Raw genomic sequence first — 24,242 nt, forward strand, 5'->3', positions numbered from 1 at the left:
GAAGCATTTGCAGCCTGGCTTCCCTAACCCAGCTCCCCTGTCTGGCCCCATCACCCCAATCCAAATAAATTTTGTTCTTTTTCTGTCTCCTCAGTAACAGCAGTTTTCCACAGAGTGCCTCCCTGCCGCCATACTTCTCTCAAGGTTTGTACTCTGGGCTTTTGTGACGTGCTTCAGCCATCATGCCTTTATGACTGGATCCCTAACCTGTCCCAAAAGCTTTTGACAAGGGTTTTACTGTTTCCTAAAAGCATCTGATTTCCTCATTCAACATTTAATTCAGTGTCTGCAGTGTGCCAAGGGCTGTCAGAATGATAGGATAGTACCTAAAACACAACACACACACACACATACATATACATGCCCATACACACGTGCACATATACATGCACACACACATGCATACACATGTACACATATATACACGTGCACACAGGTATACACATACATACACATATACACACGTACACAATACATGCACACACATGCACATGCATGCACACATACACACATGGACACACCTACACACACTTCACCAGGAAGCCAGCCCTCATCCCCAGTCTTCCCGTGCAGATCTATTCCTCCGGCTGCAGTTTCCCTACAGAATCCTCAGAAGCCTGTTCGGCTTTCTCTGCAGTTTTAGATTTCCATGATCAATCTGTCCATGGTTGTGAGTTGGGGAGCATGTTCAAAATACAGACTAAGAGAACTTAACCTCACAGATTCTGATTCAGTAAGTCTGGAGTGAAGTCAGGGACCTGTGTTTTTAATAATACCACCTCTGGATGTCCATGATAAGTATTCGCTTAGAGTGTTCTGCAACTTGAACGTGCATACAGATCACCTGGGAATTGTGTTAACATGCAGATTCTAATTCAGGAGGTCTGGGGTGAGGCCTGAGTTTCTGAATTTCTAACCTATTCCATGCGATGCTGTGACTGCTGGTTCACGAACCACTTTGAAAGGCGCCGGGGCAGGACTAATTTGTGTTTTTTATCCTTAAAGACTTGCAAGTGACAGGTACTTGGTAGGCACTTTAAAAATGCTTGTTGAATGAGCATCACATGACTGGGGAAGTTACCCAACTCTAGTAAGTAGATCTTTTTTTTTTTTTTTTGGGGTGGGGGGGGACGGAGTCTCGCTCTGTCACCCAGGCTGGAGTGCAGTGGCGCAAGCTCGGCTCACTGCAAGCTCCACCTCCCGGGTTCACACCATTCTCCTGCCTCAGTCTCCGAGTAGCTGGGACTACAGGCGCCCGCCACCAGGCCCAGCGAATTTTTTGTATTTTTAGTAGAGACGGGGTTTCACTGTGGTCTCGATCTCCTGACCTTGTGATCCGCCCGCCTCGGCCTCCCAAAGTGCTGGGATTACAAGCGTGAGCCACCGTGCCCAGCCGTAAGTAGATCTTTACCATTCCAGGAAACTGGCTTAGCATTGCCAGATTTTCCAATTTTTTCTCAAGAAAAGTGAAATTATTTAATTTTTAAATGTTGACTTAAATTTTAAAAAAAATGCTGTGAAGAACAACAACAAAAAAGCCATTTTTTTGCACTCATGTTCCACGTGCAGTGTGTGCACGGGCCAGTGTGTGTTCAGTAGAAAACTGTATTAGTAAATTTGAATTGATAGCCTCAGAATAAACATTTTTTCCAAGAGCACATCTAAGGTATTCAGTTGGGTGCATCATTCCATAGAGGGGCGAGATCCCACTGCTGACACCAGTGGCACCCACTGAGTTTTCAATGTTTTCTAAGCATTTGAGGTTATGGTGTCCACGTTCACCACGTGGTTTTCACAGTTTCTCACCCAACCCCGAATTTTCCACAATCCCCAAAACTCACTGTGTTTTGCAAACACACATTTGTGTTACCTCCTTGCCTCTGTAGCCATCTGAGTTCCAGACACATCACAGCAATATTTTCCAAAGCAAGTTCCACAGATCTCCAGTTTTATGAGTCTGTGATGGGGCTCATTAATGCAAATAGTTAATTATTTTTGGAATGTTAGCTTCATCCAAATTGATCTCTTTTTCCCCTAAGACTGCCAGGACACCTGGTCCTCGGTCTTCTCCACCGGTTGCTCCAACATCACAAGGGTAAAGATTGTGTTGTGCATTGTCCAAAAATCTGTCACAACTCCCTTGAGAGTCTAGATATTAAGGGTGGTAGGTGACTGCAATAAAAATGTGTATGTGCTTCTCTGTTGTGACTTAGAACTCTATGATGCTGGCCTGCAGGTGCAGAGGCAGAAAGAGAATCATTTCTTAACTGTAGAATGGCCATGCAATGTTGGCCTTGGTTCTGTTACTCTCCTGTATTGTTAGGTTTCATCCATTCAACAAGCATTATAAAAGTGCCAAGTGTTGGACTGCAAAAAAATGGGGATGGGGTAGGTCTGTCTAGGCACTGAGAACTTGGAGAAGGAAGGCACTGGCAGCTCAGGGCCAGTTTGTTTAGAAACAGGGAAGGAGCATCTTAAACAATCCTGGTGATGTAGCTCAGGAGACTTGTTTAAAAACAGGGAAGGACCATCACAAATAATCTTGATGATGTGGCTCAGGAGGCTTTAGCCCTTCCAGGTGACTCTCCTCTCCTCAGTGGTGTAACAAGGTAGACATAGTGACAATCCGTGGTGTAGAACCACCGGAAGTACTTGCTAACATGCAGATTTCTGAGCCCCAGGTGCTCGCAAGTCGCCCAGCGATTCTGACTCATGTACAGTAGCATTTGGTAACCACAGGTTTAAGTTTTGGCTTTGCCACTGATAGCACGATTTGCTTAGCCTCTGAGCCTGTATTTCCCCATATGCAAAATGAAGACAATACCTACCTTGTAATGTTGCTGAGAGGATTAAAAAAAATGTACACACAATACCTCACTCAAGATCTGGACAGAGTTGTGCTGAATAAATATTTGTTGAAGGTATGAATGAATGACGGATGAATAATTAAGAGAACATTTGACTCACAGAATTTTTCTGTTTTTAACCACAGCCTGGTGCATAGAAAATACCCTGGGCAACTGCAATAAACACAACTAAACCTTTCCTGAGATTAGGAAACATTCTCCTAAAGTTTCAAGGAACTGTAAATGAGAAAAAAGAGTTTTAGAGAAGATGAGGCACAAGCGCTGGGTAATTAATAGGTGCCCAGTAAAAACTTCCTGATCTGTAGTGCCTTCTATGTGAGTTGAACACTCTACCTGTTTAGTTAGAACAGCAGGTGGCAAACTTTGATTCTAAAAGCTAGCAATATTCTCAAGGTAATTTCATCTTCTCTTGGGTCACTTACATTTCTTTTTGTGGAAACATTAAGAACATAATTATCTTCATTATTGCATTGTCCCTACATCAGCTGTTGGGAATCCGTTCTGCCTATGCTGATATGATAAGAATCTATGAAAAATTTGTCTCTTGAGCATTCATTTTGACGTTCACATTCATTAAAACAAGTGCAAATTTTTTTATAAAGGGATCTAGTCACTTTATATTATGTAACATGCACATTTAGAAAAATCACTCAAAGTTGAGGTTCTCTTCTCAAAGTTTTACTGGCATGATGACAGAATAACGCCTGAGCAGCCCCCATGGTTTCAAACAGATGGAAATTGTTTTGAAGCCCTGGTTTCTTAAAATGCTAACTATAGGACCAATCGCAAGGGTATTTTTTTTTTGGCAGGAGGGGGGAATGTGTTTTGTGTCTCGGTAGCAGCAAACAATAGCTTACAGTAAATTAACTTTCAGAATTCTATACTTTTGAAGGCCCTAGCAACAGACCACCTATCAGAGCCGAAGGCAGAAACTTCCCCTTGCCACTTCCAAACAAACCTCGGCCCCCATCCCCCGCGGAGGAAGAGGTAAGAGAGCATATGTTTTTATTTTTGTTTGTTTGCCTTTTCCCTGGTAAAAGAATCACCAGAAACTCCCATTGAATGTTCCTCTGTACTTTTATCTTCCATTTGTTTTATTTTATTTATTTGAAAAAAAAGTTAAAGGAGAAGATCCAGATGAACAATATGTTCTTTTTCCTTGGCGTTCTTTCAGACTCTTTCAATGGCAAACAGTGTTTTGTATTAAACACCAAGAAAAATAATCCTGCTTTTTTATGTTTATGACCTTGATTCGTCACTTAACTGCTCGATAACCCATTTTTTTAATCAAGCAGGTCATTATGCTAAACTGAAGAAATTACTGTATCTGTATCTTTCCTGAAGAGGTTCCGTACTGTAAGGAACACTTACTCACAGGCATTTTTGCTTTTTTGCAACCAGTGTCATGATAAAAAGCAGTTCACACAAAATATCTTCTATTTAGCCCCAGCTAAATGACTCTGAATGCAAATTAAGAAAACAAATGTTTTCAGACCTCCTGGAATTGAGGTGGGGATTTATGGAAATGATTATCCAGAGGCTTTTCTTTTCACTTACATCTGTAACTGTAAAATTTATTCAGTTTCTAAAAATTTACATTTTCAGAATTCATTAAATGAAGAGTGGTACGTTTCTTATATTACCCGACCAGAGGCAGAAGCTGCTCTTAGAAAGATAAACCAGGTATTGTGCTATAGTTTATTTTAACATAGTTATAAACATTAATGGCGGAGAAGGGAACTGACTTGTCCTGAGTACCAATTACAGGCTAGGAATTCTGCTAGGTGCTGTTGCTTACTGTAATACCTAGGAGACCCATTAGTGCCAGCTTCACAACTACCAGCACCCATAGTAGGGATTCCTAGGCTCGGGAATCATTAGGCTGGTAGAAGAATCTCAAGGCAGTCATTTGGTTGGCAGAATCTTAGGAGATTTTATTAATGAAAGAGCCTGTCTTGTCACAGGAATCACATGGTGTCAGAAGGAGAACCTCTTTCCCCCGAAGTTCCAACATCGTACCAGTTCTATCTTCCTCTTAACACAGACGTGCCATCCATGTTGATGTGAAACGACCAATATTAAAGAGACGGCAGCAACTTTTTGCTTTTTGTCCTAGACGTTTCTAGCTAGTCCTTTGATATCATATTTCCCGTATCATAATATATTATCATAAAATATCATAAAACATATTTCCCGTAGCCAGTGCCGAAACTTTACCTTAAATTTATTTATCAGAAATGGGAAAGCAAAAATCTTTCATCTTTCACATTTAAACTCCACACCAGTAGTTCTCAGTAGTAGTTGCACATTTAAATCACCTGGAGAACTTTTGAAAAATCCTGATTCCTGGGTCTCACCTTGAGATTCTAATTATTCTGGGGTGCTGTGTCAGCTCTGGGAGTCTTCAAAACTTCCCAGGTAATTCTAATTTGAAGCCAAGACTGTGAATCACTGGTCCAGAAGTATGTTTGTTTAGCAGAGATGTTCTGACAGGCTCAATTAACTTGCAGTAAAAGGAACAAAGGAAAGTCATTATTGCCAACTCATGGCTATTTAAAGCTATCCTGATTTGGTATGAGGAGAAGGGAGTAGTTTAAAGGAGTCCTTACCAATTAATTCTATTTTAATATTTGATCTTTACAGTATTAATATTATGTAGCAATAATTTATTGAATGGAAATTTAAAGTACAGGACAATCAAAACAGTAGTTTAACAAATATCAGAAAAAAGAAAAGAAAAGAGAACATCTGCATTCCATTTTGTTCAAGTGTCTGATGAAGGAAAGACTATCTAGAGACCACAAGGTTTTAAGAAGGGGGAATTTCATGGCCTTTGGATGTTTTCTGACTTTGGATGTGGAAAAGAAAGGTTAAGGAATTAACTCACAGGAATACTAGGAAGATATATCTTGAGTTAACCAATAAAGTTTTTTATTTCTCCTGGCCTTTTATCCACTCAACCACCGATTATTTATTACTGAACAAAAGATTCCGTTTTTATCAAGAGACTTTAACGAGATTGACTTGGAAATTTCTTTGATACAGTCTCTGTTGCCTTTCTTAATAACAAAATAACTCATGACACATGGGATCTGTAGCTGTTTGGAGAACTGAATGTTCATTGAATGACAGGTTTTGCACTCAAGAAGCTGCAAAGTGCAACTGACATGTTTGTCAGATCCCTAGAGGTTTGTCTACTACTCTTACAAGCAACAAAAATACTGACTTTTACTGCTGCCATAGTAACAGGAATTTGTCTTTTTAGGATGGCACATTTCTGGTTAGAGACAGCTCTAAAAAAACAACAACCAATCCATATGTCCTCATGGTGTTGTACAAAGATAAAGTTTACAACATCCAGATCCGTTATCAGAAGGAAAGTCAAGTTTACTTGTTGGGAACTGGACTCCGAGGGAAAGAGGTAAGAATTTCAAATTTCGACATTTTCCCAAAGTCTTTATTTATGCCACTCTGCATGCCTTCATGGAGCGATCTTTGGGAGTCCATGCTGTATGGCAAATTTAGGATTAAATCACATTAGTGAAGCTCTTCATTTACCGGAAGAGAAATAAAGCAAAACCTTTACAATGGTTACTTCTGCCATAGGATTCTTTCTTGTATATCTTTTATTCCAAATAATCACATGTATAATTTTTAAAATCAGGAAAAATTATGTTAACTTAAATCTATTTAGATGTTGTCAAAGGCAAGTTCCCGCTATTATTCACCTCTGTGGCATAATTTTAACGTAGGCTGCATTTTAAGTTGACACCACCTGGAAAAGGGGAAATTTGCTGGGGTGATTATTCAAATACTTGGCTCATTTCTTAACAAAATGGAGGTTTGGCCCTGTGAAGATGGCCAGATCGCCAAAGAGATTCTTCTCTGTTAGGCCAAGGTTTAGATTCTCATGCCAGTCACTTTTTGAGTGATAATCAGAACTGATGGAAAGAAACCCTCAGGGCTAATTTTTTGCAAAGGAAACTAACAATTGAAGGTAATGCCCCAAACATACTCTAAGTTCAAAGTTCCAAGAGGAGGACCAGCTGAATCGAACATGTCCAGAATGAGAAACAGCCTTCCCATAACTTCCGCTTCACATACTTCTGTTATGATAATGTTAATGAATAGAAAAAAAGTGCATGCTTGTGGTCAAATGTTTGAATCGCTGGTTGGCAGTGGATAGAGCTGCACAGACCCTATAGAAGCAGAGGTATTTGCCCTTCAAGATTTATCTTGGTCCAGGGTGGAAACACACAAGTGCAGACCAACCACTCATTGCAGCTCCCATGGAGGGAGGCACCTAGCAGATTAGTCTTAAAGGAAGTGCATTATCCTGTTAGGGTTCCTAGGTGAGTTGTGACCCATGTCTAAAAAAATGAATTAGGCTTTTCCCTCTTTAGCAAGCAATCAAGGCTGGGGCGATCCAGGCTATGGCTGCAAAGACTTGGCTACTGAGCCCTTACGAGTGTGAAGGTGGCAGTGAGGACACAGCAGGGAGATCATGAAGGAACTCCTGTGCCGTGCTGCAGATCCCACCTCTAGACACCATGAACTGTGTCTGACCTCCTGAGTCCTTATGCTTCCTAACACTACTAATGACTGGGGGTGAAATAGAGATACAGAAACCAAAACCAAAACCAAAAACATAGCAACCCGAGGCAAGAATATTGTAATCGTGACTATTTACATGACCCCTTCATATGAAGTTAAAAATATGTGCATTTCAAATTACACACACACACACACACACACACACGCATATATTTTATCTTTTTTTTTTTTTTTTTTTTTGAGATGGAGTTTCCTTCTTGTCACTCAGGCTGGAGTGCAGCAATGGTGCAATCTCGGCTCACCGCAACCTCCGCCTCCCGGGTTCAAGCAATTCTCCTGCTTCAGCCTCCCAAGCAGCTGGGATTACAGGCGCACAGCAGCACGCCCAGCTAATATTTTTGTATTTTCTAGTAGAGACAGGGTTTCAGCATGTTGGTCAGGCTGGTCTCAAACTCCTGACCTCAGGTGATCCACCAGCCTTGGCCTCCCAAAGTGCTGGGATTACAGGCGTGAATCACCGCACCCCGCCCATATTTTATCTTTTATCTATGGTTTGTTGGATGTTTATGAGGAATTTTTTTCAAAGTTCTATAGCAGAAATCATTAAACTAATTGCCACATTTACATTTTTCCCCACAATCCTCATCACTTGAAGAGGCAGGATATATTATGCAGATAAAAAAACTGAAGGTGAAGTTCCTGCTTTTCATTCCCACGTTGACTCATCTCCCTATCTTGACTCTTTCAGGACTTTCTGTCTGTGTCAGATATTATTGACTACTTCAGGAAAATGCCACTTCTGCTCATTGATGGGAAAAACCGAGGTTCCAGATACCAGTGCACATTAACGCATGCTGCAGGGTACCCATAGCAAGTTATGGTCGAGCAAATGAACCGTCCTCCTGCCTCTGTTGCCAACACGAGATCAATCAGCCTTGGTCAACGGACAAACACTTACGACTGAACTGAACCCCTCCCCATGAACACAAGGATTTTATCCTTTCCTTTACAAACAGTGTTTGAAATGAAGACTGTCAAATATCCCATAATTTATTTATTCTTCTTCAATGTTTGTAAAGTGCATGAGTCATATTCACACTTGAAGTGTAGTAGTGCACTGTAATAATTCATTTTTTAAAAGATTTTTTTTAATGCCCATTTCAAAATACAGTAGTTTACACAGCTACAGAAACAATTTGGGGCAAGTTTTAAAACACTGAAACAGTAATAGTTATTGGTATCACATAAAACTGATTTGCTTATTACAGCCAAACCTCTGTCAGTCAGAGGCATTCATTAGTTTTATACATGTAATTTGAAAATCACTAAACCTCATTTTCTCAGCAGCAATAATTTAAGAGGCTTCAAAAATATAATTTCACTCTTACTTATTTGGTATTTTTTCCTGGGGGGATTTTTATGTAATTTTTTATGAAAAGATAAATGCATGTTGAGATAACTTCTGGGATTAAAATAGTCTTTTGCTTTACTTTTTTGGTTTCCTAAAACAACTTTATTGACTTTTAGTCCATACTGTTATATTTTTGTCTTAAAGAAAATTTAAACTACAAATACCAAAAGAAAACATTTTAAATTTAGGGATGAGACTTCGGTTTATCGTGGGTCTAGGTTTAATGAACACATCTGGGGTTAAGTTGGCATTTCTTCACATCTCCACACCCACACCAACCATCACACCCCCTCACCAACCTTCTCCCAACCCCAAAAGCATTGTCCAGGGATATAGATTTTACCAAAGGCTTCCTGGGAAGACGAGGGAGCAATATTTTAGATTAAATGTGATCAGACTTTCCTATTAGTTATGGCTCTTCTATCTCTTGTTATCCCCCTGACAGCTCTGCCATAAAGTCCCTTCTCCTCATTCTTCCCAAACAGGCTGTATAAGTGCTTTGAGGTAATTAAACTCTTTCCTCCAGTTTACAAATCTCGCTTAACAAAAAATATAGGCATTCAGCCAGATTTAAAAACTGGTATTCAGCCAAATAGTGACAATCAGTTGTTCTTCAAGTTTTTCCCTTTGAGACCTTGGTTATTGCACAACTTTTATTAGCAACAATTTTTGGCGTCTCTGCTTAATCTACAAGTTTTCAAAATGGAAAAGAGTATCTTGCATCTTCATTTTCATGAGCTAATAAAAGGGGTATTGGAAGGAATCTAAGAAGTTACCATTTTAAAACTGATGAGATATTAAAATAAGGAGTATGCGGAATGCAGAGACTTTTAACTGATGATAAAAATGGTGTTTCACAAAATTTCATCCTTAACAACCAGAAGTTTTCAGTTTAGGGTCCAAAACTTGGGAGTTTAAGGCTGAAAACCCTGCATTCATTTACATGTCTACACAATGGGCTATTCAGCAAGTATGTACTTAGTCGCTCTTCTGTGTTAAACAAGTGAGCTAGGTGCAAAGTAGTAAGGACAGCATACACCATAGGTTCTAGTATCGAGTAAGCTCCACTTGTCTTGCTTCGCCGTATTCTATCCTTACGATTCAAAAATATCTAAAATGAAGGATCTGATAGATTTCAAAGCAGCTATTTGGTAGCGAATCATGTTTATAAAACAAACCAAAGCTCATTTTAAGTCTCTTAGTGGAAAGGGCCATTAGGATTAAGATGTTCTATTCCACAGCTATGACTGAAATCAATGTTGGGAAGTTAATATTTTCATGACTAGCATTCTCTCTCTGTTCAAGCACCAGCAACTCCTTTTGGCTGGGCCTTGCCTCTTTTGGCCACAGACCTTCTATATGACCCCAGTCATATATCACAGTTGCTCAGAACCCTGCTCAGTGATAAATATCTTACTAAAGCTGGGTCAGTTAGGGTCACTCTCTGGAATGTTAAACATGAAGCCTGAGACAAGATCTCTCTTTTATCTGGGGTCCCCAAAGGCAATGCTGTACACTTGGAGCTGCCTGCTGCCCTGCAACTACTCCCATTTACCAATTATCTGGAAGAACCAGTCTACAATAGAAGAGAATGAGGCCGACACACAAAAACACAGTAAAAGGATAGACAAATTGGTGGGATCCCTGAAATCTATTCCAAGTATGGGCTTCCAAGTCACATGACTCAATAAATGCTTCAGCTGGTTGAGTTGTGCTTGGCGTTCACTACCAGGAGAGTTCTGATTAATATAAACCCATACCATCAATTAATAATTTAGTAGCTCTTTTTCAACCTGAGCCAAATTCAAGCATAAGCTAAAGGATAAGCAGTGACCCACGGCCAGTTTCCTATGTCATACGATTGCCATTAGTGAAGAAAGTTAAGCCATTCTTCAAAACATTAAACAGCCTTCAAGAACATGAACTGCTTGTTTACATTATTTTTATTTTGTTTTAAATTATATATATACAAATTAGTAAACTCAACTCTCCCAAATATTTGTTAGTTCAACAATAAAAACAGAAACTCATAACAAATAAGAAATCAGATAGAAAAACTGTTAGAAACAAGGGATACATCTGATATTTTAGACTCTTCAAAGAAAGGGTTGTTTCTTTCTGCTTCTGTTAAGTTCTCAGTCTTGACAGGATGATTAAAATGTAGGATAAGGTCACAAAGCAATAACTGGGAGAGCTCTGTGTAAAACAAAACAGGAGATATTATATTGTAGCACATATGTCATAAAAAACTATTATTGCTTTAAGTAGCTATTTCTTCCTAATTCCTAATTTAGTTTTTTTCCAAGTGATTAGTGATCAAACCACAACTTAAGTGTGTCCCATTCTGACTTAAAATAAGATTTACATATTACAAAATAAGCATGACATAAAAACTTACTAAAAGGGTGCTCTTTAGCCCAACTTCTCAGCTATATCACTAAACTGCAACTTGATTTATACAAATTTGATTTATATGGTTTTAACTTTTATTATCTATGTTATACATGCATATAATACCAAGAATCAGATAAGTCTAAGGCATGTTACAAAAAATTGCAGTTCCAATCTCCCAGAGGCAACCACTTTAAACTTTTTTTTTTTTTTTAATAGTTCACTTTGTTTTTGTCGCTTTGGTCGTTTCAGTGTGTCTGTTTTGAGTATTTTTATTGCGGGGAGGGGTGCGGTGGTGTTTACCTCTGGAACTTTAAATTTTTTGAGATTTGATTTTTTTTTTTCAATTTTCAGTGTTACCTGCCTCTGACACAGAAGATTACGATACAGCTCTTTCACACACCCTCTTCTCTCCCAGTATACTTCAGGAAAAATTTTTGCTTAGCTCAATTATCTAATGTTTAAATGTTAATTATACAAATATTCTTCACAGCTGAGTCTTGTCATTTGACATTTTCCTTCCTGCACGCAACCCAGCAGAGTTAATAATTGGGTTTTTTCATTGCTGCATTATCAGAAATATATCCTAAATGTCCCCCAATTGAGTCAATTTGCTCTCGGGTTATTCAACACCTTAGCTATTCTATTGTTAAATGTCTCTCCTCTCCTGGAGCCTTCTGATTTGCTCCAATCTGAACTGATTGCTTATTAGCACTGCTGTACAGCTGGTATCTTGGGAACTCCCTTCACTAATATCCTAGAGACTCCTTTTATCCCTCCATTCTGTGGAGTGCCCTTTTCCCCAAATTCCTGTGTCTTTCTCTTTTTGATCTGTTCCCTTGTTTGGTGACATATAGGCTCAGTAACTTCCAGAGGGAATAAAATTATATGTCTGAAAATTTCTGTACACTAATCCTTAATTAGGTTGACTAGCTATAGAAATCTAGGTTGGAAATCATATTTTTTCAGATTTCCAAAGTCACTGCTGCATTGTCTTCTAGGTTCCAGTGAAGCTGGAGTCATATGAGAACTTTCATATGATTGTTTTGTTTTCAGAAGCTTTACAGATCTTTTTGTTCTCTCAGTGGACTGAAATTTCACAACATTCTGCCTTGGTATGAGCCTATTTTCATCCACTGTGGTGGACTATTTCATTGTAGAAACTCATGCCCTTCAGCTCTAGAAAATTTTCTCTATTTCTTTAATGAATTGCCCTTCGTTCATTGTGTATGTTCTCTCTAACACTCTTATTTGTTGGATGTTGGACTTCCTTCACTTATCTAATCCTTCTCCTCCCAATCACCAACAATTTCCATCTCTGTTGTTTTGTTTACACTCTACAGGAATTTCTTCATTTTACCTTTCTACCTTTCTATTGAGTTTTTCATTTCTATTGTCACACTTTTAATTTCCAAGAGCTCCTTCTTGTTCTCTGAATATTTTTTATAGTATCTAGTTCCTTTTTCATGGATACAGTATCTTCTCTTCTCTCTGAATATTAATAATTTCTTGAAGTTTTCATCTCTCCTCATTATTTCTGTTTCTTCCTCATTGAATCTGTTGATTTTTTCTCTGCTTTTTAATATTAGATGTGTTCCTCAAATATCTGTTGTGCCTTAGTTGCCCATATTTAAGACCGTGACACTAAAAAGACAATTAGAAGTTCTGCACCTGCGGTACTCAATAATGTGGGGTGTTCTGGCTGGGTTATTTTGTTGGGAAGAACCTCTGCTATTAGTATCTTTAGATCTTTTATCTTAGGCTGGTCAGATTCCTGAGAGAAAAATCTACTTGGAGGGTATAAATCTGGCTGCCAGTATTTTGGTAGCCCAGTGAAGAAAAAAAAACTGGAGGTCTTGTAATTTGGTATGTAAACTTTGTTTCAATATCCTTCTTTATAGTATACTACTTTCCCTCAACTTATGACTAGTGGCTCCAGGGCAGATATCCTTGTTTTAACTTCAAGTCTTTTGTCACAGTGAAGGGATAGCTGCCCAGCTATGCAGAGGACAGAAGAGACCTCAGGGATCTACAATTCTTATATATTTAACTAGTCCTCCTATTATCCAAATTTCACCCCTACTTCCGGAAGATCCTGGTGCCACCATGAATTGAGTCATAGGGGCTATTTTTGGCTTTACCCAGTCAGCTTAGGGTTCAGATTTTTGGGCTTTGGGGTTCAGACTTGTCTATTTGCTTCTCCATTTTCCTTTTGTTATCTCTTCTTGGAATCTCTTTACTTGTGAATTTTTATCTCTTTAAAAATCACTTAAATTTAAATCTCAGGTGTACCACTGACTAGTTGCTTGACCTTGAAAAAGTTAAATCTCTCTATTTACACATCTGTAAATGCCAATGGCAATAGTTCCTACCTCATAGGATTATTATGAAGAGAGTTCATTTATGCAGAGCTCTTAGAAGAGTCCTGGATTATGGTAAATGCTGTAAGGGTTGGCTGCTGACATTATTATTTAGGGAAGGAAGTGAGGGTGCACAGAGTGTTCATTTAATCCTCTACATTTACCAGAAGTCTACCTTCCTAGTGTAGCTCTCCAGGTCCCTCAGAGTCTAACTGCCTGACTTACCCATACAATGTCTCAAGAAAACATCTGTCATAGTTATTACATTTTATTTTAAGAAAGAATATTCTCCAAACTAGAACACTTAGATAATCAAGTTTGGGGGAAATCTAAAGCTTCTTAACTGTTTTAAATGAGTTCAAACATCCAGAGCCATTTATTCATTTAATAAACATTTTTAAAGAATCTAATCAATCCAGGCACGGTGTTAAGTACTAGAAATACCCATAAGGAGCTTACAGTTGAGCAGGGATAAGAAAAGTAAGGAAATATGCAATTATAAAATAGTATAACAGGTGATAGCAAAGGGCAGAAAGGATAACATGTTGGCTCAAAAAAAGTTTTCCAATGTAAGAGACCTTGACTACTAGCAGTTAACCTGGTATATTGGAGGTAGGGTATAGCAATGGGATTTCAGACGGACAAGTATGTGTTGAAACAGATACAGAAAAGCCCTTCTGGATACACAAATAGTTTAGTACGGCTAGAGCATAGAACATGCAGGAAGAACAGAGTAAGAGACTAGAGATGAAAGGAGGGCACTGATCTGAGCAGGTCATATAGTCCATTCTAAGATGTTTAGACTTTATTCTGAGGACAATGGTGAGCCAATGAGGGTTTTCTGCAGATTCGCATTTTAGAAGGAGAATCTTCACTGTGGTGTTGAAGCTGGTTTTGAGAAATGATGAATTAAAGGTAGTCAGATTTCTTAATATGTACTGTAAATTTGTGAAATATGTAGCATAAAGCACTTCCCAAACTTATTTGGCCATAAGAACATGGACTCTGTTCTACTGTACACCATCTATTAACATCGCTTGAAACAGCAGGGTTCACAGATCAAAGTCCAGGAAATGCTGTCCTAGGGAGAACACATGGAAAAAGCATTTAGGCACTCACTATTTGGTGCCTAACTAACGGCCACCCCCTCTTCTTCTTGGTGTCACAGCTTGATTTTGTTTGAGGTGTTCCTTTCCCCAGCTCCTGTAGTCAGTTCTGACTGGTCCAAACTGTTCTTGGCAGTCCCAGGCCCCTTAGCCGTGGCTGCTGTAAGCATCAGCATGTGATGCAAATCTGGCCAATTAAAGGGAAATGTGCTGGAGGGATCTGGGAAAAGACTTATAAAAAGAGACTGTCTATATACGACCACCTCTGAAGGTAATGCCCATGAGGAGTAATAAAGAGAGTGAACATGACAGAGCAGAAAGATGGAAAGAGCCTGGTCCCTGAAAAAATCTTCAAACCTCTGAATTAACTTTAGGACTGTGCTACCTTGGATCTTCTTGTTTTTCCTTATTGTATAAGTTAAGTTGGGTTTTTTTGTTACTTATAGATGTAGGCCTCATAACTGACACAGGTTATCTTTAAATACCCAAGAGTTGTTTTAAAAAGAATAACTACATATTCAGTGTAGTTTTCATGGTTAGAAATAGGACTCTTAGGTGAAAGCAATAGGGGAACAGATTTCAGCTAGCCGGTGAGAAGGAATTGTTTAAAATAGAATGGATTGACTAGTGAGACAGGAAGTTCCCCAGCATAAGAAATGTTTGGTCAGGGATAGATTATCCCTAGAAATATTCAATCACAGCAATTTTCTTGGGATAAAATAACTGAATATGTCTGTGAGGTGAGCGACTAAATATCATGACCTATAAGGTCTAATCCTACTATATGAATCTGTTTAAAATGAACAAGCTTTGTCACAGAATCTAATTTATACTTCTTAATTTGGAATGAACCCTAGGGGCTTAGTAAGAATTTATAAAGACAATGAATTTTGCTGAATATGACATAGTCTTGTAATGGTGTGCTGAAGGGAAGGAAGGGAAGTAAAATTTACAGAGGTTAGACAACCTGATAAGTTTGTTAGTGTCAGGGATGGGAATTCAGGTCTGCTAACTCCAAAGTCGAACATAATTCATCTTTAGAGATCTAGTTCACTTTTGTTAAGAAATAGAGAAATGCTAATTAGTGGGCAAAATTTACTTATACCCCAGCAGAAAGACAAATTGGTTCTACCATTTATTTTATAACAATGACATGCAAACATTTTAGTGATTCAATACTTACCTTTTATCTTCTTCAACTCCAAAGAAATTGCATTAATATTTTTAATTACTTTGTCCACATTTAGCTTATGATCAGTAACACTCTTCTTACCCATCTGATTTTAAAAGAAAAACAGAAACAATGTATAAATCAGTATTTGTGTGTACTTTTAAAATACTTACATTTTCAGTATTTCTATAAATCTGTTATTTCAGAAATAATTATGAAACAAATCTTTATAAATGGTTAGGATTCTAACATCAAAAGGCATCAATGTGTTATGTAATATTTTTCCAACTGAAAACCCCAACTGGAATTTGTAGGATGAAGTTCCTTCCTCAATCAAACCATATCCACAAGATACGGCTTACAATGGAAATGAAGACGCCCCCTTTTCAGAAAGTCTCAGCCCTTATAAACTACCTTACAATTTAGCATTTGTGTTAAGATCTTCTCTAATTTTGTTTATGTAAGTCCATGTCTTTTTCCAACTTATTCTTGAATAACAGGGCCCACATATGATTTAAGTACACAGTGAAACTCAAAAAAGAATTTGATTCTAATTCATTAAGAGGATAATTCAATTATAATCCACTAAGAGCATGGCAAATGGCTAGTTTGGTTTTGGGAGTTAGAGGAATGTATAAATGAAAGTGTATACTGAATTTATACTGAAATGTATAAATCAAAGCATTCCTATGTTATACAGTACCTGTATTTAACCAATTGTGTCAGATACAAATATACAGAGAGGTGGTTCACTAGAAACTAGTCTTAAGCTCTTCAATCTCTCAAAATGACTTGAAAAACTCAACCTCAATTAGCATACACAATTCCAGCAGTGTGAAAGGTGGGCAGTTATGGGTCAAGCTGCTTGTCCAAAATAATGAAAACAAACTAACCTTTAAGTCAATCCTTGCCTCTACCTTTTCCTGAGCAGGGAAAATTTCTCCAGTTTCGCTCATTTCAGAGCCACTGTAAAAGAACTAATTTTGTTTCCCAGACATTAATAAAATGCGCTTTGCATCTACCTCCAAGCCCCTATTCTCCGGGATGTCAGCTATCTTCCTTGGGCATGCCAAACCAAGAGTCAAGTTGGAGGGAAAAAGAAAGATGATATTTTAACAAGGGGTGGAGTGGTGGAATCAAAGAACTTCAAAAATGAGGAAAAAGTTTTTTAAAAATAGTAAAGTAGAGCCGGGCGCGGTGGCTCACGCCTGTAATCCCAGCACTTTGGGAGGCCGAGACGGGTGGATCACGAGGTCAGGAGATCGAGACCATCCTGGCTAACACAGTGAAACCCCGTCTCTACTAAAAATACAAAAAAATTAGCCGGGCGAGGTGGTGGGCGCCTGTAGTCCCAGCTACGCGGGAGGCTGAGGCAGGAGAAACGCATCAACCCCGGGGGGCGGAGCCTGCAGTGAGCCGAGATTGCGCCACGGCACTCCAGCCTGGGCGACAGAGCGAGACTCCGTCTCAAAAAAAAAAAAAAGTAAAGTAGAAACTAAATCGTTTTAGAGCCCAAGACAGTGGCCTCTCTCCGCTCTGGGGTGTGGTTCTCCTGGGCCCTCGAGTGCCCAGCGGGTGGGTGGGGTGAGGGCACAGCGGCATGTGGCTGGGACTGGACTGGAGGCAGGACAGGTCTGGGTCAAGCCCTCCCCAGGGAGCTCGGCCAGGCCACTACCCAGAAAGGAGAGGCCGCTCCAACAGCAATTCACCGGGAGTGGGGAAGCGGAGACCAGGCTGTAGGGGCCATAGGAATGGGCGGTCAGAAGCCTGATACCACTAAAGCGCCATCTGCGGGCCACAGGACGCCGCCCAGGCCCTCAGCCCGCAGCCCTGCGGAGCCATCGTTAGCACCGCAGGTTCTACTCTGAAAGCCCAGCCTCCTCCTTGGCCCAACCGACACCTGGGAGGAGCCCCAGATCTTTGGGGCCTTCAGCGACCCAACCGCCCGCTCAACGGCTAAAGATGGAGCCTGAGGCACCTGGAAGTTTCCACAGTCCTCGCCCTCCCAGACAGGATTTGGAATGAACCTTAGGGGCTTACGAAGTTTCTTGCCAAGTGGACAAGATTAGGGCAATGTAAAATGCCCTCAGAGTGACCCCGGCCTACGGATAGCCACCAGCCGCCCAGCCCACCCAGCCACCCGTCCCCTTCTCGGCCCAACCGACACCCAGGGAGAGGCTCCGAGGCCAGTCAGGCCCACTGCCCACCCGTTGGGTGGTGGAAGATGGAGCCTCGGGCAGCCTGGACATTTCAGCGGTCTTCACCCTCCCAAACCAGATTAGGATCCTTCAAGACCGAGCAGCCGTCGCTACCCACCGGGCCAACCGTCACCGAGGTTCTGACAGGAGCAGTGAGCCGACAGTGAAGGCGAAGCCACGCCCCCTGATTGGCCAGCTTCTCCGCCTGCTGCATCCTGGGAGTTGTAGTCCCAGGTAAGGCCCCTACGGAGAAGGTTCTGGATACCGGGTTACAGCTGACTCGCGCGGCCACGTGGGCGGAAAAAGCACTGACATTCCCTGCCCCCAGTGTGCCAGGCTTTTGCAACCCTTATCTCCATTTAAGTTGCGCAGGATAGCGGTAGCGTTAAGTGCAGACTCTGGAATGAAGCCGCTTGGGTTTGAATCCTATTCTATTACCTGCTTAGTTGTACAGATGCAGACAAACGATTAACCATTCAGAGTGCAGATGTCCTCACCTATCGTATGGAACGATAATAACTGCCTTCCAGTGTTAGTTTGGGGTTAAGTGAGATAATTCATCAGAGGTGCTTGGCAGATACCAAGCGCCCCATAACTGTTAGCTATTATTTTTCCTATAGCATTTTATAGGAATGATAATAGTAAAGACTAGCATGAATAAATAGATGAGTTGAGACATGGAAGGTGTTTTTTTACCAAGCTGAGAAGCTGGGATTCAAGCCATCTTTTGCTTGACTCCAGAGGAATCTCTGCCACTGCAATCTTTGAGGCAGGCCCAAAGATTTTTCTTGGTGCCCTGGGAAATTGAGGAGTTTAGGCCTTCGCACAAGGTGCTATACAACAAGTCTTTGCTGTGTCTGTGCCTCCCCTATAGTACACACCAGCCTCTTGAACCATCACCTTCCCGAAAGCCCACATCACAATTGTTGGGTATTTTATATCCAATTTCCTTCACTTTAACACTGCAGAATTTGTTGTTGAATGCAATTACCTAGATGAGGAGGGACAGAGGAGAACAGAGCTTAATGATAACCAGCTGTATGATCTTAGAAAAGAATATCTTCCTTATTCTGAGTCCCTGTTTCCTCATCTGTTTTCTTATGAGAGGGATGGGCTAAACCAGTAGTTCCTAAATTGTACTCATTGCTGGGCCACTGTTAATATGCTGATGTGCTTATGTGCTTATGGCACTCATATTATTATTACCTTCTCCTAAACACCTTATTGTCTCCTGTGGTTATCTACAGAGAGTTTCTAAAGGTGAAGAAGTTTTTAATGATAACCAGCTTTGTAAAATACGAAGCTATATTATTGCCTTCATATTTTAAATCTACTTATTTTTAAAATTTAAATCTACTTAAAAATCTTTATATCACCAGTGTTAAATAGAATAAAATATAAAGTCAGGCCAGGCACGGTGGCTCAAACCTGTAATCCTAGCACTTTGGGAGGCTGAGGTGGGTGAATCACGAGGTCAGGAGTTCGAGACCAGCCTGGCCAACATGGTGAAACCTCGTCTCTACTAAAAATACAAAAAATTACCTGGGCGTAGTGGCGGCCGCCTGTAACCTCAGCTACTCAGGAGGCTGAGGCAGGAGAATCGCTTGAACCCGGGAGGCGGAGGTTGCAGTGAGCCGAGATCACACCACTGCACTCTAGTCCAGGTAACAGAGTGAGACTCCATCTCAAAACAAACAAACAAAACTCATAAAGTCATTGGAAAAATAAAGACAGTGAAAATAAGGCATACTTTTAATCATGTATATATGCTCGCAGCCAGTTGCAGTGTTTTCTGCAGCTTGATCTTTTTGTTAAAATGGGTTCTTATTAAGTGTTAGAGAAGTGTTAAAGACAGTCTAGCACAAACCAAGACTTTCTTCTCGATATAATTAGAATGACTGAAAGAGTTAGAAGAGGAATACAAATAAGGGGAGACCAACATAGGATAAACAACATTTATTTCCTAAATTAGGACATTAATATATAACCCCAAGCAAAAAGAACTGGCCTCATTGTATGATAAAAGCAAGGATAATTTAATATCAAAACAGAAGGAAGAAAATAAAAGGAGGAAGGTCTTAACTTCAGAATAAGACTATCTTGACAGAAAGCTGACAAGATGTATCCTTTCTCCCCCTCACTTATTTTGATGATGATGAAGAAGTAAAAACTTCTTCACTTTTAGAAACTCCCTGTGGATAACTGCAGGAGAAAATAAGGTATTTAGGAGAAGTAGGTGGGTGGAGATAGCATTAAGACTGAGAATCCTGAAAATCAAGTGATGATGGGCACTGGGGTTGGTAGGATGGAGTGTCCTATTGTCCCAAGCACACTGAACTCATTTTTTGGGTTCATCAAGTGTTCGCAGGAGCTATCATGGCTCTACTACCTGTGAATTGGAATCCACAGGATTTTTGGCAGAATCTAAAGGCTTTGGGTCCATCCAAAATACTGACCGCTTCTTATGAATATATCCAAACCACTGCTATTTGGAATAGATCATCATTAAGCCATTAGTTATTCACAAAGAAAAATCAACTTTGTGTTCCTTTTAAATAAGTGTTCTAAGAGGGAAAAAAAGAGATTAAAAACTCAGAAAAAGATAGATTTAATAATGTATTTCTCTCCATAAAACTGTCTTGGAGCAGTGATGACTACTTATTGCAGTGTTTTCTCTACTTAAATAAGTATAGATTTTGTCTCTTTGTGTTTTTTTCCCTAATAAAATGAAAGTTTAAAAGCATGGTTTGCTACTCAGGGTTAGAGACTGTTACAGCTAAGGCCCTAAAAAAAAATCTATCTTCCTTAATAAGTTTGCAAATACAACACTTTACTGGAACCCAACACAGGTTGCAGTTGTTGATTCTAATGTTAATCAAACAAAAGAGATTTAAAAACTGGTAAATGCTCCCATAAAGAGAAAAAGGTGCTGCAGACCAGCAAGGTGATCAAGCATTTTATGGAGTTTAGTGTGTGCACCTCGGCTAATTTTATTACAGATTCTTGACATAAAGTCTTCATTTCCAGGAAAACAAATTGAGTAAATTATCTCACTTCTTCCACTAGATCTTCAGGGTTCCCATTTTCTTCCTGTCTGTTCATTATCAATTAAGAGGGCTGGCCTCTGTGTCTAGGGACCAGCTCCCTGCTGGAGCATCAACTCCCCTCTGAACCTGACTTTGTACAACCCCTGTGTGCACTAATTTGGGAGGCAGCAACATAAGCACGTGTTGGATCATTACCTGGGGAGCATGACCAGCATTTGAAAGATTAAGCAGATTCCTGAGTACCCGAACAACTATTGCGTTCCCCAAAGCCAATCACTTAAAGGAAGCAAGAAGCAAGCTGACTTCTGCTACCCTGGTGTGAACTAAAAGCTGGAGTCCCTGCCCACTGTCTTCTTCGAGTAGCTGATGTTACATTATCCAGAGTCATTTTCTTTTTCTTTAAGAGAAACACTCCTGAAATATAGAAGGATGTTATTAATGAACATCCACATTGCTCCTAGGTTAACTGAAGCGTTTTCACTTCTAATTAAGAAATTACAGTTCTGTATCAATATTTCCCTCTGAACAGGGTCATGAGATGTAATACAGGACACCCAGTTAAATTTGAGTTCCAGAGAAACAACAGATTTTTTTTTAGTATAAGTGTGTCCTGAATGTTATATGGCCCCCACTTATACTCAAAATGTATTCGTTGTTGATCTGAGATTCAAATTTAATGGGAAATCCTGTATTTTCATTTGATAATCTGGCAACTCTCTACCCCAAACACTTCAACCCTGAAGAAAGAAAAGCAAACAGTGTGAAACCTTGTAGATTCAGTAGATACAAAAGCCAAGAAAATGTTGAAGTTTTCCACCGTGATGTCCAAAATAATAAAACAGATAAACTTACTGTGCCGGAATCTGGCTCTCCTCCTCCGTCAGCATCCCTGGAATGCAAGAGAGAAGCTAGGTTTTTGAGACAGCAGATGGAAGGAAGCTGACAATATTCAACATGGCACTGTGTTTTGACAGTTGCTTGCTATGCCTTTTTGTCTGAAAACTCTTTGTGCTTGGCTTTTTAGAAGATGCCTTCATCCGGCAAGGCATATTCATGACACAATTTGTGTTAATTTCCAGAGATCCACCAATCAGAGAATACCTGTCTGTTCCAAAGTAAAATATGTTTCTAATTTTCTCATGTCAGGCATCCATTCCCCCACAATACCTCCTCTGATTATTAAAGACATAGATCCTGGTGGATGTCACTTCCCTCTGGGCATTGCCCCACACCCCCACACTGTGCCCTCATCAGCATCCAGGCAATGAAGAATGAGCGTCTTTATCAAAAGACGTATTGTGTTCATGAAGTCAATTCCTATAGAATATAAGGGTGTACTCACGTTTTGTTATGAAAAAAAAGAATGCATATGTGCATAAGAGCAAATTTGGAAGTGTATCTATGAAAATGTTTGCAATGATTATTAACATTAATGATAATGAGATTTGAGGGTGACTTTATTTCTTTGTGATTATTTATTTCGCCTAGTCATAATTTTAACCCCTCTCAGGTCATTTCTCAGCATGATACATCAATCACTTTAAAGCAGAGCGTCTCAGACTCTGCAGTGCACAACTTAGGGAGCTTGTGAAAATGCAGATTCTGGGGCCCACCTCAAAGACTCAGCTTTAGTGAATCTAAGATGAGGCTCCCTGAATCTGCATTTTTAATCCCCTGCCCTCCCGACTCCTTCTGTTTTAACCTAGGAAGTCTTTGGATCATGTTTGAGAAACACTGGCTGGCGACTTACGAGAATACGAAGACTCAACGTCTACATTCTCTAAAGAAGGAGATGGGCATCCCAGCTTCAAGTTCTTTCTAATTTAGGTCTTTGTTTCTTCTATTTCCTAGTAATTTATTTTATTTTTATATTTATTTATTTATTTGAGACAGAGTCTCGCTCTGTTGCCCAGGCTGGCGCGTAGTGGCGCAATCTCGGCTCACTACAACCTCAGCCTCGGCTCACTACAACCTCAGCCTCCTGTGTTCAAGCAATTCTCCTGCCTCAGCCTCCTGAGTAGCTGGCATTACGGCATGCTCCACCACGCCCGCCTAAGTTTTGTATTTTTAGTAGAGACAGGGTTTCACCATGTTGGCCAGGCTGGTCTCAAACTCCTGATCTCAGGTGATTTTCCTGCCTCGGCCTCCCAAAGTGCTAGGATTACAGGCGTGAGCCACCAGGCCTGGCCGTATTTTATTTTTTGATCTCTAGTTTCACTTGCCATCATAATGGAAAGTCTAATGCTAAGATCTGAGATGTTAGATGATTTGTAAAATATGTATGTTTTTGTATGTAAATTTCCATACTCAAAAACCCTCTCTACTCCTGCCTCTACGCCCACTACCCTGGTCCTGCCCTGTGTTACAATAACATCCTTCCTGTCTGCTCCCACCACCTACCACCCTTGTCCCTGAGAGCCACATTACATGCTCCAGCCTCTAGTGGGATGAGCTTTTTAAAATGTAAATGGAATTATGTCTTTCCCCTGCTTTAAAGCCTTCCAGGGGTTTCCGTAATAGAATAAACACCACACTCCTGACCCTGGCCCGTAAGGCCCCACAGTTCCAGACTCCCTTCCCCTCACTCTCCTCTCAGGCCTGGCACAGGCCGGCAGTTGTTTGGCACCTGTTTCCTTCTGAGCCTGCCATGTTGGCTCCTTGTTTTGCTTTAGGGTTCAGAGAGGCCTTACTCTGATACCGCCCCATCCTCTCTCCCAGCCCCTTCTGGGTTTCCATGCAGTACTTGATATAATTTGTTATGCTTTATTTATGTTTCTGTTTACTTTTTGGTTTTGGTTTTGACCTGTCTCTTTCACTATAATATAGTTCTTGTCAAGGGCAGGAACCAAGGGTCTAGTTCACTGTTATCAACCCTGTGCCTAACATAATTCCTGACACGTGGTAAGTGCTCCATACATCCTTGTTCAGTAGCTGAATGAATGCAGTGGGCCCTGCTATAGTGGTATCCTGGACAGTTGGAGACACCCGGATGCAAATTATCCCCAGATGCCCTGATGGACTCAACAAAGTTCTGAGGGCAGAAGTCACACCTGCATGCCTTCTAGGTCCTCTGAGAGAAGGACAGACAGCCCCCATGGTGGCCAGGGAGAATGTGGGGGAGTGACAGCAGTCTAAAC

General features: G+C 40.3%; 2 protein-coding genes and 1 long non-coding RNA gene across 10 annotated transcripts in view; 2 read left to right on the top strand and 1 right to left on the bottom strand.

Moving 5' to 3' along the window:
• LCP2 (lymphocyte cytosolic protein 2) overlaps positions 1–8,910 on the top strand; it is a 50,187-nt gene extending 41,277 nt beyond the window's left edge. For both annotated transcript variants that reach the window (XM_063642631.1, XM_055285278.2), the window contains 5 exons: positions 95–144; positions 3,760–3,854; positions 4,473–4,550; positions 6,133–6,288; positions 8,170–8,910. In XM_063642631.1, the coding sequence (XP_063498701.1) occupies positions 95–144; positions 3,760–3,854; positions 4,473–4,550; positions 6,133–6,288; positions 8,170–8,292 (502 nt within the window). In that variant the 3' untranslated portion in view covers positions 8,293–8,910. The remainder of the gene's footprint in view (positions 1–94; positions 145–3,759; positions 3,855–4,472; positions 4,551–6,132; positions 6,289–8,169) is intronic.
• A 1,847-nt stretch (positions 8,911–10,757) lies between these two features.
• C7H5orf58 (chromosome 7 C5orf58 homolog) lies at positions 10,758–18,335 on the bottom strand. 7 transcript variants are annotated; one of them, XM_063642642.1, is made up of 5 exons: positions 18,177–18,335; positions 16,754–16,837; positions 15,873–15,966; positions 14,703–14,849; positions 10,892–11,028 (listed from the first exon to the last, which is right to left on the bottom strand). In XM_063642642.1, the coding sequence occupies exons 1-4, from the start codon at positions 18,270–18,272 to the stop codon at positions 14,746–14,748; spliced, it is 378 nt and encodes a 125-aa protein (XP_063498712.1). In that variant the 5' UTR covers positions 18,273–18,335; the 3' UTR covers positions 10,892–11,028; positions 14,703–14,745. The 7 variants fall into 7 exon arrangements, with proteins under 7 accessions (XP_055141254.1, XP_055141256.1, XP_055141255.1 ...); XM_063642641.1 differs by having other exon boundaries at positions 14,703–14,876; positions 18,177–18,334; XM_055285279.2 differs by lacking the exon at positions 14,703–14,849 and having other exon boundaries at positions 10,758–11,028.
• LOC129486028 (uncharacterized) overlaps positions 18,168–24,242 on the top strand; it is a 39,033-nt gene continuing 32,958 nt past the window's right edge. Inside the window, exon 1 of the long non-coding RNA XR_008658829.2 lies at positions 18,168–18,292. This is a non-coding gene — a long non-coding RNA (uncharacterized lncRNA). The remainder of the gene's footprint in view (positions 18,293–24,242) is intronic.

The sequence above is a fragment of the Symphalangus syndactylus genome, chromosome 7, assembly GCF_028878055.3.
Source record: "Symphalangus syndactylus isolate Jambi chromosome 7, NHGRI_mSymSyn1-v2.1_pri, whole genome shotgun sequence".
NCBI classification, from domain to species: domain Eukaryota; kingdom Metazoa; phylum Chordata; class Mammalia; order Primates; family Hylobatidae; genus Symphalangus; species Symphalangus syndactylus.